This window comes from Anopheles marshallii, chromosome 2 (assembly GCF_943734725.1).
Source record: "Anopheles marshallii chromosome 2, idAnoMarsDA_429_01, whole genome shotgun sequence".
Lineage (NCBI taxonomy): Eukaryota > Metazoa > Arthropoda > Insecta > Diptera > Culicidae > Anopheles > Anopheles marshallii.
The window spans coordinates 81,826,633-81,841,163 of NC_071326.1; the positions used below are offsets into that span (position 1 = coordinate 81,826,633).

At 43.0% G+C, this 14,531-nt stretch overlaps 2 protein-coding genes across 2 annotated transcripts; both read left to right on the forward strand.

The window, feature by feature from the left end:
• The first annotated feature begins 199 nt into the window (after nt 1-199).
• On the forward strand, nt 200-2,310 carry LOC128707561 (glycosylphosphatidylinositol anchor attachment 1 protein). The gene is made up of 4 exons (XM_053802518.1): nt 200-568; nt 636-1,894; nt 1,966-2,131; nt 2,206-2,310. The coding sequence occupies exons 1-4, from the start codon at nt 200-202 to the stop codon at nt 2,308-2,310; spliced, it is 1,899 nt and encodes a 632-aa protein (XP_053658493.1).
• Nucleotides 2,311-11,845: 9,535 nt separating this feature from the next.
• On the forward strand, nt 11,846-14,324 carry LOC128709393 (glucose-6-phosphate 1-dehydrogenase). The gene is made up of 4 exons (XM_053804391.1): nt 11,846-11,926; nt 12,427-12,573; nt 12,976-13,193; nt 13,265-14,324. Exons 1-4 carry the CDS (start codon nt 11,861-11,863, stop codon nt 14,322-14,324), a joined length of 1,491 nt encoding a protein of 496 aa, XP_053660366.1. The 5' UTR covers nt 11,846-11,860.
• Nucleotides 14,325-14,531: the final 207 nt, after the last annotated feature.

The window sequence follows — 14,531 nt, forward strand, 5'->3', positions numbered from 1 at the left end:
GATCACGACGCACCTTCTTTTCAAAACATTCAAACTGTCAACGGTTGCTTTGACGTTCCGCGTAGAAAGAGCCCCGTTCCTGAAGGGAGTGCATTTGATGGGTGACAGGTGTTTATTTATTTACCAAACAAATCCGTGCAATTTTCGCTAGTTTTTGTGTACCGGCTAAATAGGAAACGGAAAAAGGTTGGCAAGCACGATGGGTTTACTGACGAATCCATCGATTTCGCAGAAGGCAAAATATTGCCGCAAGCTGGTGCGTTACAATACGCTCATCTGCTTAACGTTGTATCTGCTGGGCGTTGGCTTTTTCTGTGCTCTGCCGGACGGAAACTTTAACTCTGCTACCTACTTTTCGGAGAATGCGCTGCTGCCGGGTTTGGTAAATTCCGAACTGGAGATGGAAACGGTGAATCTGGTCAAGTCACTGTCCGCTGAGCTACAGCGAGAGCGTGAGAGCTATCCCAAAGGTATGCCCTACCCGTGGCTGTTGGCAAAGATGCGACGATTTGGGCTGGAAACGCACACACACAACTTCACGCTCAACTATCCGTTCGGTGGTGGCAAGGTAGGTCGGATATGATTGTATTTGAGGCTACATTAACATGTTATAATGGATCTCATGTTCATTTCAGCGTTTCAAAGGTGAAAATGTGTTCGGAATACTTCGTGCGCCCCGGATTGCATCGACAGAATCGATCGTTATAAGCGTTCCATATCGACCACCAGAAACTGTTCACACGGATGTATCTGCTGGCGTTCCTTTGATGTTGGCCTTTGCCGATTTTGCCCGTAAAAAGAAATATTGGGCAAAGGATATAATATTCCTCGTTACCGAACAGGAACAGCTGGGAATGCAGGCCTGGCTGGAGGCATATCATGGCGGTGACGAAGGACGCATTCTCGATTCTGGCATGCTGCGTGCACGGGCCGGTTCCATTCAGGCGGCCATTAATCTCGAAGTGCAAAGCTTAGACATCAGCCATATAAATCTTAAAATTGAAGGACTCAACGGACAGCTACCCAACCTGGACCTGCACAATCTGGTGCAGAAACTGTCCTCGAAGAACGGCATCATCGCCGGGTATAAACAAACATCGTCAAGCCCGAAGCGGTCCTTCCGATATCAGGACAAGCTGTTCAATGTACTGTCGATGGTGTTCTCGCAGGCCAGCGGTGTGCCAACGGGTAACCATGGGCTTTTCCACAAGTACGGCATCGAGGCGCTAACGCTGGAAGCTGTGAAGCGTGAAAAGGCACAGCAACAGTTTCAGGAGATCGGTTCGATGCTACGTATCATTGAAGGCATTAGTCGCAGTCTGAACAATCTTCTGGAGCGGTTCCATCAGAGCTTTTTCTTCTATTTGCTGGTGTCGAACGACCGGTTCGTCTCGATCGGCGATTATATGCCCAGCCTGGCACTCATGGCTGGATCGTTGCTGATCAAAGCGTTCATTCACTACCTGTCGATGTACTACTCCGGCGATGACAGTGACGAAAAGGAGGAAGTGGATCCGAAACAGAAAAATTCCATGGAAATTGGATACTTTTCTGTCGGCATTGTTCTGCTAGTGGCGCACTCAATTGGCGCATTGGCCGTATTTCTGCCACACAGCAAAGCCATCAACCAGTACCTGCATCAGGCTAACTTTTCCACACAATACGGGCTATACAGCGTGTTTCAGGGCGTGTTGACTATGGCCATCACCTTTCCGGTATTCTGTGCGCTGAATGGCAGCAACGGGGAAGCATTGCACGTGGCCGTTTTGCTTGAACTGGGAACCGTCCTGTTGGCTGTGGGAATGTTAAACTTTTCCCTTGGCTTGAGTCTCTCCGTTTTCCTCGTCCCGTTTATCATTCTTATTCGACCGGCCGTATCAAGAGGCGCAATGTTGTAAGTAGTAGTAAACTATGTAAGTAATGATGAAGATGTAGCTAATTTGTATCGTTTTTTCGTGTTTACAGGGTTTCCAGGCTGTGTTGTGTACTGATAAATCCTTTTGTGGTGTTGTACTGTGTGCTGACCGGACTTACTTGGTATCTATTTCCGGAGCTAACTTTCAAGCCACTGCTAATCAAAGCGCACACAGCTACAATGGATGCGCTTACGTATTCCGTTGTCGATTCTATGGTAATTAATTAATTTAAAGTATGAAAACTAGTTAAATGGTGTAATAACGTTTTTCCATCCCTTTTCCTTAATAGATCTATGGAAACTGGCTGTTCGATTTGGTAGCGCTTATTTTTGTCCCATGTTGGATTCTGCTGTGGGTACTTCTTTTCCCAAAGACCGAACAAAAGAACAGTTAAAGCTGATTCACCCAAATATATTATAGTGATTAACGAGTGAACTACAACACTCAACCGAAATACACATTTCCGAAACAACAAATCTGTTCATTGTGTGTATTTAATTAGGGTTTAAAATATCCACTATTAAGCAGTTAAATTATTATTTTTCTTTCCTTAATTCCCAAATAAGAACATATACTACTGGGAGGAGATTGAAGTTGAAATGTTTTTAATCTAATTTTGTCCGAGAGTAAGCCAACAACAAGCGACGTTCAAGCTCATTTGGCGAAAGATTGAATTAATTTGTCTCAGTTTGTGTAATTTCAAGTCAAAGCTACTGTAGTGTTTATTGAAATTAGTTGTTTTTTAAACATGATATTGATAAAGCAATTGTTTAACTTGCGTACAACATATCTCGAATGGTCTGGGTGAGTAAATCCCGACAGAACGATGCGTTCGTGTGCATATTTAATACTGAAATTGCTACATCCTTCTGCCTGCTGTAAACGCTTGGTTGCGGCCAAGAAGCTTGAAAGGCTTGACTTTGTCTTTCAGCAACATCACCATGCTTCGCTTTTTGGTGGTAACCGACGTAATATTACACGGTTTTCCTTTTTCATAAGTAAGTTCCTTTTATCTGGGAAGCAAACGCAACGAATCTGCCCCGGAGGTTTTGTTCTTCTGATGGTACGGTTGCAGCTGCAAGCCGGAAGAGGTGTATCATATCTGTGGCAAACGTAGGAAACTTACAGGCAAAAGCAAACATAATCCTATTGCTAGAAGTCACCTTATCCCGGACCCGACTGTTGTAGTGGGTATTGCATTGCGCTTGGAGTGGTGTGGAACTTTGCGCAGAGTGCATAGTAGCGAACCATATAAACTTCCGACCCGTGCTGGAAGGTAGTATACCGTGTGTGTTTGTCGGACGGGAAGAACCTATCTTTCTGTACCCTTGGAAACGTATCGTCGGCCTTTACCAACGATACGCTGCGTACTAACGAGCTCGTGGTTGGCTGGTGACGGGGGAAGAGGGTGAAATTATGCTAATACCGAGGAAAATATGAAAATTGGAATTCTTCTCGCCGAACTTTTGGCCGTACGTGTGCATGCATGAGTATGGTGCAATTCCAGAAACACGAGTGGCACATGCGTAGCCAAATATTGAAAGGGGTGCGAGATGTGTGTGGACGTAATCAGGGTACCGTTCTAAGAAAGTGTTTTTGGGGGTAAGAGTCGTGCCGTCCTAAGAAACTGTGAAGTACGACCGACGAACGATTGTCCCGCTCCGTTAGATTTCGACAGATTTATACATCTTCGTTACCCATTTGTCTGTGATTTGGTCCGTTTGCATGTCCTTCGTTGCGGTAGCTGTTTCTTTTTGTGTGCTTTGCATCTGTTTGGTATGGAAATGTTTTTGGACCGAGATAAGGGAAGTGATGCGGTGTTGAAGAAGATAAATTAATAATGAAACAAGATCTAAATTGATTACAGTATACTGTATCAATAAATATTAATACCGTTGAAAGCCTGAACGTTGTGCATACAAAGAGTTGGGGGTTTTGTATGCGTTTAGTATAATTGCATATGTTTCAGCAGCAAAAATTACGAATTAAGTATGATTCGTGTCGATGGAGGCAAGGTCAACATGTGGTGGGACCTACTCAGCGTCATATATTATGTGCTGTTACATCCTTAAGAAACGCAAAAAAATCATGTCCAATGCCTACTTTGCGTTTGATATGAGGAAAGAGGAGACAAATGCTTAAAAAGCCTCTAAAAATGGCCATTACGAGGAACTTGTATAAATGTTTCCAATATCTTTTGTTTGATTAGAACTTCGTACAATTTTTCAGCAAGCTGTTGAATTCGGTTATTTATTAGCTGGGTGGCTATATTTTGACAATTTTATCAAGCATTTCTTGGTCAACTCCATTATTCCAAATAAAACCAAAGCATTATTTCTACTTACACAATACAAATGCAATATTGGACAGAGACTACACCACAGAACACTATTAAATATATTTTTTATTACGCTATGCTGTCGATGCTTACCACTGGATATGTGCTATGATTTTATGAGGTCTAATGATGATAAGTACGTTTTGTGATAAGCCACGAACTCGAGTGTATTTGATTAAACTTGCCGTTGGGATAAGATAGTACCGTCATGCGAATCGTTAAATAGAAAATACTTCCGATCGTTTTTTGAAAGCAAGTATCGTAGGTAATGGGTTTGAAGTGGTAAACAATAACTTGTCCGATAATGGTGTGGAGAGAAGATAGTGAAATTTAGAATGAGGTCATCGTTTACTCCTACTCACTAGCGATCCACTGCGATAAGGCGTACAAATTAAATCTAATTCTTCAACATATATTGTGTATTAACGTTTCTACCAATAGCCCGATGTTTCCGATAAAAGAACTAGACTGCAAGCACACGTTTACAGAACGATTATTTATTCAACTTTATTCAACTTTATTCAATTTGTTTAATTGTAACCATAATAAAAATTCTTTATTTCGATGCTTCGAATATTAATCTACCTAAAGCGACGAACCCTGCACTAGCAAAGAACCGAACGCGAAAAGATTGCCCCATTTATTGCCGAATATCAGGATTGTTCGGCCCATCGAGATGGTTTGTAAAGAAGGAGGAAGGAATGCGGAAGGGGCCGTACGGATATTGCCTGGATGCCATACGCGAATGATTATTGCATTGCTGAAATGGCCACGCGTATAATTTGTGCTTCTTGCTCTGGGAGAAGATAGGAAAGTGGTGCCAAATTAAGACGCCCTGGCAGAAGTAATATTTAGCAACACTTTCCTATGTAAAGCACTTTCAGTATAGCAAAATAAATGTTATTTGATCGATTATATTCGGTTTACTTACCATTATAAACCGATATCCTAGGTTAATCTAGAATAATTTTAGAATAATCCACACGTGTACTTCTCTTCGACGCCACCTTTAACAACTGCGAATGTGTTTATCACAGCGCAAAAAAAACAAAGTCTCAGAAGAGCGAGAAGGTACAAGAAGCAGCACAACGTACGAAAGGGATAGGTTTAATATCTCACCAAGAGCCGCTCAGTATGTGGAGTCAGCCGGTGTGAAACGCAGTGAAACACGAGTGGCGGGGTAAAATTTGTTGCTTGGGCTGCCAGTCAACATTGTGTTGCGTCGTGGGGAGATCTCAGTGAAGCGATCAGTCTTTCTTTTGTGCCGTGCGGTTGTGTTGTTCGCAGTCGTTCGCCGCGTTGTGACTCGTTTTGTGCGTACGGTTTTACCACCAGCAGCAAACCCATCGTACCAACCACACTTCCGAGGTCATATCTGCACCAGTTTCTACGTCGACATCTGAGCTCCGATTAGCGCACCATCATGAATCCGGCCAATTCATCATCCAACGGGTCCGTTGGTGGAAAGGCAACAGGTAAACAATGCAAAAAGAAACAGCAGCTCGTGCAGGGAAGTCGCCACACTGCGGCAGTCATTAACACACCTTAAAAAGTCGCGTCATCTTCAGCATCAACACATTACGCCGATAAGAAAACCTTCGCGATCGCGATTAAACTACGAACGCGGCGCAGTTCCGTGTTGACCACTGGTAGCTTTAAAAGCGCTCCTACAGGACGCGGTGCCAAAGGCGCACGCCCGGATTAGGATAGCAAAGAATCCTAAATTTAAATCACGTGATACGGGTGATCACGCACAGCCCCGAGATCAACAGTGGGTACGCGAGCACGAGACGGATCGACAGCGTCCGTGGCTAGTTCCAGTTGTGTGGCGCTCTCTTGCGAGATAAGGTCAGAGCGAAACCGCTGCCCCGCTGCGGGTGTCTAGTGGCCCGATCGTGCGGAGGTCATCCGAGCATTGTGCCTCCATAGAAAGAACGCTTCGAATTTGTGGTGAATGTGACTTTGGGACAAGGGTAAATTCGCACACCGCAGTGTGCCCCGTGGTACCGCGATAAAGCGTGGCTCTCGGCGGCATTAGTCACACGTCATGTGGAATGTTTATGGGAAGGAGAAATGTTTGTGGGGCAGGGGAAGAGCGGAATCTGGAAAGGGTGACACACCGGCAAGCGTAATCTGCGCGTCGTGCTGCGTATGGTCGGATCAAAGTGTGCGTGGAATGGATGGGGTGTACAAATAAGTGTTTGGAGGTTTTAAACGGCAAAAAAAACATGCAGAAAATCGAACTTATGTACATAAAAAGTTATTTAATCCCCGTTCTTGTTCATTGTTTAAGGAGATTAAATCTCAGTTACTACACGAAAACATTTTTCTTTTTATTTTGAAGGCTAAGTTGCATACTTACAACAATATAGTCTTATGTTCATGGTTACTTTATAAGCAATTTCGTGTAGCTGAATCATATTCTAATGTTTTTTGGGTTCTTTATAGGAATATTAAAATTAAATGAAAGTGATTTTAAATAGCTGGTCATAGTCATCATAACTGGTTTAGCAGTTATTGTGTTAATTATTTTAGAAATGCGCACAAAACCATTCTAGTCATGTTTGAGCGGAAGATGCTCACAAGGATTTTTGTCCCTGTGAATCTGATTAAATAATATGTTCTACAATGACCAGATCTACAAACTATACGATTAATTCGCTAAATAAGACTAAATAAGTAAATAAGACGCGCCATACTTCTAGGGGCTCGTCATGTCATTAAATTGGCATCGGACGAGACGGCTCGTAAGGTTATTTTAAAGTCTTCCACATGGACAGAGGAGGCATAATAGGTCCAAATAGAAGGAGAGTGATGCCGTTAATGTGTCTGCCAAAAAAGATGGGATAATGGATAGGCAATGATGGACTGCTGCAGCAAGCAAAGACCTCAAAGCGGTTGTAGCGTCGGATAAGAAAGAATAAGAAAGTAGAAAAAGTAAAGGAAAAAGCAGATCTTCTTATTGGCAAAACATAATTAGGATTACAACCTATATTTAGGCAGCTTGAGCGAACTGCTCTTCGGAATACAGGAACAATATGAAAAGCAACCTTGAACGGTTGGTTTATCGATTTACCCGGTTGAAACGGGGCAATACTTCGTTACAGTTCGTTCAGTTCTTCACAACAAACGCACCAGTTCGCTCAAGTTCTATCAACACTAATGATGTTTTACAATCCTAGTGACGATTGACACTTCCATCTGCAAACCATCGACTGGAGCAGTGTAAACTAAAAACTATAAAGCTACTGTTTGAACTAATAATCATACCATAAAAAGACGTTTTAACAGTTTAAGCTTTTTTGAATTCTAGTCGCTTAATTGAAGTTCGCATAGCGAACCCTGTACTAATACAACTTACTCGTACACCTAACAGCGCCGACAGTATGTTGCATAGCAACGGTTTCAAGTTGCCTGGTGGTGTGCGTAGCGTCCTACACGTTGGTTATGTTTACGTTACAGTCTCCCACCGACCCCCTAAATCCTGCCCCTCTATTCTCACCCATGCCCATGCCATGTCTTGTCCGTTTCTGCTCAAGGCCAAGGGCTTTGGGATGGATGCAATTCCCTTGACGTTGCACGATTTGGCATTGCTGGATTAAGTTTTCATTATCGAAAGTGAACGGATCTTCCAAAACCTTCCTTCACGGGACAAGTTCTCGAAAAACCGTCAGCAACGAGATCGAACCGATCGAATCGGTTGATCTTTTTTTTTATTTGCAGCTCTCAGGTAAAGTAAACTAAAGGTGAGCGAAGGTTAACGCGGTGGCTACATTGTGATGCACTGATGTGCGGTATTTGCTGTTAGTATACAACAATGTACCGCAGAACAGAGGGACGAAGCTCTACTTGAACTCGTTATGTCACAGCGTTGATTGGCTGTGGATGTTGGGCGTTGGTAAAAAATAATCTTCGCTACTGGTGTTGTCACTCATAAATCGGTTTATCGCGTGTAGAGCTTGTTGATGTAACTTTCGATCATCAACAGGACCATTTTGATCATGATCGAAAGTTGGTCAATTAAAGTTAGGATTGGTTGATTGCAAATTAACTGTGGGATTATTTATTTTGCTTCATCGGCACAACAACCTCAAGAGGTCTAGGAATGCCATTTCTGGTTTTCTGTCACTTTATTTACCCGTAGCCGGATAGTCAGTCCTGCGTACGGGGGATTGGTCTGGATGGGATTTTGGTCCGGTCCGTTTGTGTGAAGACCGGCGCCGCTACCATTATGCACCGGTCCACCAAAAAGGATGAGGGATTATTTAGTAAATGTTATTTAAACGATAGGAGGAATTTGAATTAATCCAATTACATCCCAGGGGTACTTAATTTTAATCCCATTTAAAGGTTTGAAATATTGTAATATTTCTAGAAATGACTCAAAATAGGGGTGGACTGAGGAACAAAAATTCAGTTTCTCCATAAAAGTTTTTTTAAAATTTTTCTTAATTTTCTTCGAATTTAAATCAAAAATATATTCTTTTCGATTCTATGAAAAATGATTCCATTGCTTATCTTTAATTATTTTACAACAAAGTTAATCAATTTAGAATATGTTAAATTGAAATTTTTTAAATATTTTAGAGGATTCTTTTCTCAGTTAAATTTTGCCTAAACTATGGACTCTACAAAACACTACATAAAAGACCGAACAAATTCACTAGTGCTAGTACTAGAACTAAAGACACTCTTAAATTATCATCTGATACCATTAAAAGCTGGCTGGGCAATTTAGTATCGGTAGTTGATACTACCGAACTTAGTATTTCACCCAAACCGCTGGACGATCTGGACTCAAATATAATTTTGATTGATCCTCCCTGTAGTAAAGACATTTCGGTTACTTTAAATAAATTAGATTGATAAACACAAAGCCACAAAAAAACACGTATTGTAAAGGTATGATATTATTGACCTTTACAGTGAAAGGGCATAAAGTACCACGATATCGTTGAAATCTGGGCGACTGTTCGACCGTAACGTACGTTACCGATCACACAAACACGAACATAATTGACGTCAAAGAAGGAATGATCGGAGAAAACAATACGTTTGAAGTGCTTCAAACAATGAGTTTGCTACAACCAGCGGCAGGTGTTATTTTCTTTGAACTTCACCTGCACACACACACACACACACACTCGAAACCGAAAGGAAATGGCCATCTACTGCAATCGGTGACGATTGGCGGTGGTGGCCAATATTTACCTTTCGCAGCAACTGGAAAATGACTCGCCAGTTTCTCGACGGCACACTCGACCGCCGTACCGTGACCGTGGTGCGATGGATGTATGTCTGGGCTTCGTACGTACCTGCAGCAGTGGTATTGGTGTTGTGTGTTTCTACCGCGTCTTCTAATTTACGTAATTTTAACTCCCCTCAATGAGTTTGACAAATTGGAATCGTTAGGCGTCGTTGGAAAGCAGCAACAGCAAAACAAAAAAAAAAAAATTAATTCTCCTCGTTACGTCACTAAACGAGGGCTTTGGGTCGTCGAAATACTACCAAACCGTTGTGACCTTTTCACCGGGACCGAACGGGTAAACAAACGCATACAAACACGCGTTCCTCTCCTTATCAGCAGAACACGTTGCGATGGCTGCCGCCAGTGACGGCGCTAATGTGATCTTCAATTTGTGCTGCGCGTACACGGTGAAGCGTGCCATACACGTGACAGAAGCGATCGTATGAAGCGGTTGATCGAAAAGGTACCGGTGCGAGCGGTAACATGATATAATTCTAGTAATATAATACATAACAGTAAGAAAAATTATTGCACTGTACATGGTTACGGCATCTGCTACACGGACACGTTGGTGGGGGATAATTGTCTGACCTTACGCTACATACCTGCCGGATGCTAACACTTCCATGGTTCGGAACGATCGTTCGGCTGACCAGTCGTTCGTTAGTCGATCGCGGTGATTGCACCGAACGCAGGTGCGCAACACAGTGTTTAGTGTTTATGTCTTGTTTTGCGCTATCGGAGTCCGCAAGGTTTATAGCATCGCGAAAGTTATCGTTTTATCGCCCAAAAGTTTCCAAGTTTCTGATTTCATCAATCACCCGGTGTGGTGAGGTTTCGATGAGCAAGTGAGGTGTGTGACAGCAATGAGACGTTTAAGTACCTGGCTGCATGCACGGTTCCGTGCACGGTCCGATTCCACGTCCAGTGTGCCGGATCAGCTTGTCGAAGAGTCCTGTAAGTGAGGCATATTAACGGGAAGATATACACACGGCATGATCTGAATGAAAAAGCAACTTTTTCGTGAACTTTAAATTTTCTTGAATGTCTGGTAAATATTAGGAAATCAATATGCAATATAATCTCAAGGGAAAAGAGGAATCCTCGTTTTTAAAAGCAGCTTTATGCAAATCGCAAAGTTTCCAGAATTTCTGCTTGAAATATAAAAAAAAGAAGAAAAATGATTGAAATATTTAAATTATTAATTTTAGTAGTACTTAGCAGTAATATGGTAGTACTCGTAGGCTCTTGTTTTTAAAATGGAAATCTTTTTGTTTAATAAGCAAATGAGCCACGAACTTTCAATCAAACCTTCTTTTAACAACTTCCAATGTTCGCCATTTTGTGATTGATGGAACAATTTAAAATTGACTGTCACAAATCCTTGGTTTAAGTATCCTCTTTAGCATTTTAAAAAAATAATTTTGGATCCTAATTTACTCTCATGGGATTCTAATGGGAACCGAAAACTTTGTTCGTTTACAATCTTTCTGGGGAAACCTTGTAGAAACGTCACATTTTGTACTTTTCATTCTACTTTATTTTTTACGTACTCTTAGTTGAAGGTACTATAAAATGACTATACTTCCCATTGAATGTGTGAAATGTGTTTGAGAGTGTGTTTTGGAGAACATATGTTTTTGAAGAGAATATCAGGGCTGATGCCATCAGTCATTGCCAACATTCTGTAGTGAGCCAAACAAAATTAGTGAGAAAAATGTAGTTTTTTTTTGCTGCTATAGTTTTGATGATGAAAACGTTCACTGGAAGGAGTGAATGAGGCTACTCTCATTGCCACAACACGCGATGCGATTGCTTTACGGTTGATGATTTTCCGATGTTTTCTGTCGTGTGTTTGCGTGCCATGATTCGCACATCGCGTCCTCGCTATCGAATATCATCGGTCGGGCTGATTCATTTTATTCCGCACCACACATAAAAAACAACGCACAAACGCATGGTGGTGTAACGCGCGAATGCGCGCGCTAAGACAATGCGCAAACGCGAACCACCTTAGTCGCGGCACGGCCGTACTAGTGTGAGGATCGTGAGCGACAAAACAGGTCGTTGGGAGCTTCTTGGTTTGCAAAAGTCTGGAATCCCCCCCCTGGGAAAGGGCTCGTATGTTAGTGTACACCGTTTAATTACTTGCGCCTGCATCGTGCCAATTACCGATCCGATCGTCCGTACTCACGTGCCGGGTGCCGTTTATCTTGCTCGTTTCATGACGGTTCGTCACGACGTTTTGCAGCACTGTCCGGTAGCAATCAACATCTGAACAGCCGCAATTTCGACGGCGAATCGTTGGACGGCGAACAGGCGCTGGCCATCATCCGGCGGAACCTGAAGTCGAGCGCAATGGACACGGAAGGTACCCACTTCGACTGCAACTGTCCGCACATTTTCGTCGTTTTCGGCGCATCGGTAAGTAACAGGGCAGCGTGACACGCAAACTTTAGACCCGACCTGGGGAACTGTTTGTTCTGTGTGTCTGTGTGTGCCAATCGCGTTGCGATTCGATTCAAGCGATAATTTATGGTAACTATATGTTAGCGTCTTAACTTTGAGGGCTTTTGAATAAGTAATGCGTCAGTTCTATTTTGGTTTCAAGTTGCTGCATTACTTACATCACTTGTAAATATAACATAATTTTATTTAAAAAAATCTCCACTTTATATTAGCCATTAATCACTTGAAAAATCTTCCCAAAAATTAATCCTGATAATTTAAAGTTAATTCTTAATATTTCTATTATAAGCAGAGTATTTCATATCGCCTCTTTTTTGCATAGAGCCTTAACAAATCGTTACGAAACTCTTACGTATAGGTTCTAAACCACAGTTCGTGTATCGTTTACGCTTGCGGTTACATTACGCCATACTGAGTAATATAATATTTTCATTGGCTTATGTATTTTTTTTCAGGGAGATTTGGCTAGAAAGAAGATTTATCCTACCCTGTGGTGGTTGTTCCGCGACAATCTGCTCCCTTCGGACACTAAATTCATTGGGTATGCTCGCAGCAAACTGTCAGTTGCTGAGCTGAAGGAGAAATGTCGTCAGTACATGAAGGTAATTATCGAGTAAATGGCGTATACTTTTTTATGTAACGAGTTCCAGTGGGAAAAGTTGTGTTTATGAAATCTTCTCAAGCTGAAGTGGATAATTTGGAGGTAAAATGAACATGTCTGGAGCGGTTTGGTGATATATTGTTAGCGGCGCCGTTCTTCACACAACAGGACCGGTCCAAAATCCCATCCGTATTAATCCTCCGTACCATATAAAGTCAAAGAAAGCCAGAAATGGCAGTCCTATATGCACCTCTTTCCGTTGTTGTGCCAGCAAAAAAGAAAAAAAAAAGCTGGAACTAGAATGGAAAACTGGAAAAAGCTTACTGGAACTCAAGCATTATCTATTTTTAACTATTTTTTAACCATTTAACTATTTTTATTTTATCCTTATCCATACTCCCAGGTGAAGGATGATCAGATGGCAAAGTTTGAAGAGTTTTGGGCGGTAAATTTCTACGTTGCGGGCAGTTACGATTCGCGGCGTGATTTTGAGCTGCTCAACCAGGAAATCAGCAAGTTCGAGGTAGGACGTGCCGCAAACCGGTTGTTCTATCTCGCGTTGCCACCGTCCGTGTTCGAATCAGTTACGGTACACATCCGCAACACTTGCATGGGCGCGAAGTAAGTGAAGTGGAAGTTTGTTTGTTTTTTGATTATAGTGTCTACATTAACTGTTATTTACACCTTTTTAGGGGATGGAATCGCATAATTGTGGAGAAACCGTTCGGTCGTGATGCGGAGAGCTCGAACGTGCTGAGCGTTCATTTGGCGAAGTTATTTACGGAGGATCAACTGTACCGTATCGATCACTATCTGGGGAAGGAGATGGTACAGAACCTGATGACGATACGGTTTGGCAATCAGATATTTAGCCCCACCTGGAACAGGGCACATGTCGCTTCGGTACTGATCACATTTAAGGAACCGTTCGGTACGCAGGGCCGTGGTGGATATTTTGATGATTTCGGTATCATACGCGATGTGATGCAGAACCATCTACTGCAGATACTGTCGCTGGTGGCGATGGAAAAACCGGCCACCTGCCATCCGGACGATATTCGTAACGAAAAGGTGAAGGTGCTGAAAAGCATCAAGGAGCTATCGATAGAGGATGTTGTGCTTGGGCAGTATGTGGCAAATCCGAACGGTACGGATGAGGATTCGCTGATGGGATATTTGGATGATCCGACCGTGCCGAAGGGTTCGGTAACGCCCACGTACGCGCTGGCCGTGCTGAAGATCAACAACGAGCGGTGGGATGGCGTACCGTTCATTCTCCGTTGCGGTAAGGCGTTGAATGAGCGCAAGGCGGAGGTACGCATCCAGTACCACGATGTGCCGGGAGATATCTTTGATGGGAAACCGAAGCGTAACGAGCTGGTGATTCGTGTGCAGCCCGGCGAAGCACTGTACGTGAAGATGATGACCAAATCGCCCGGCATTACGTTCGATATGGAGGAAACGGAGCTCGACCTAACGTACGGGCATCGTTACAAGGATGTGGCGCTGCCGGATGCGTACGAGCGGTTGATACTGGACGTGTTCTGCGGTTCCCAGATGCACTTCGTGCGTGCGGACGAGCTGAGCGAAGCTTGGCGCATCTTTACGCCGCTACTGCACTACGTCGAGCAGGAACGGCCGGAACCGATCAAATACATTTACGGCTCGCGTGGACCGAAGGAGGCGGACCGGAAGTGTGATGAGAACAATTTCAAGTACTACGGTTCGTACAAGTGGCACCAGAAGCATTGAGCCGGGCGTGTAGACCACACATACCGGGAGGGCGAGGAAAGTGCGTTTAAACTTTCGAATTTAAGCGAGTAGTTTCGTAGGAAGGATTGTTATTTATTTATACACTGAACGCTAGGCATTCTTCACCCAACCATCAACTATTACTGCTACTACTACTACTGCTAATCATTCCTGTGGTTTGTTGTTAACTCATTTCGGAAGCTCTAA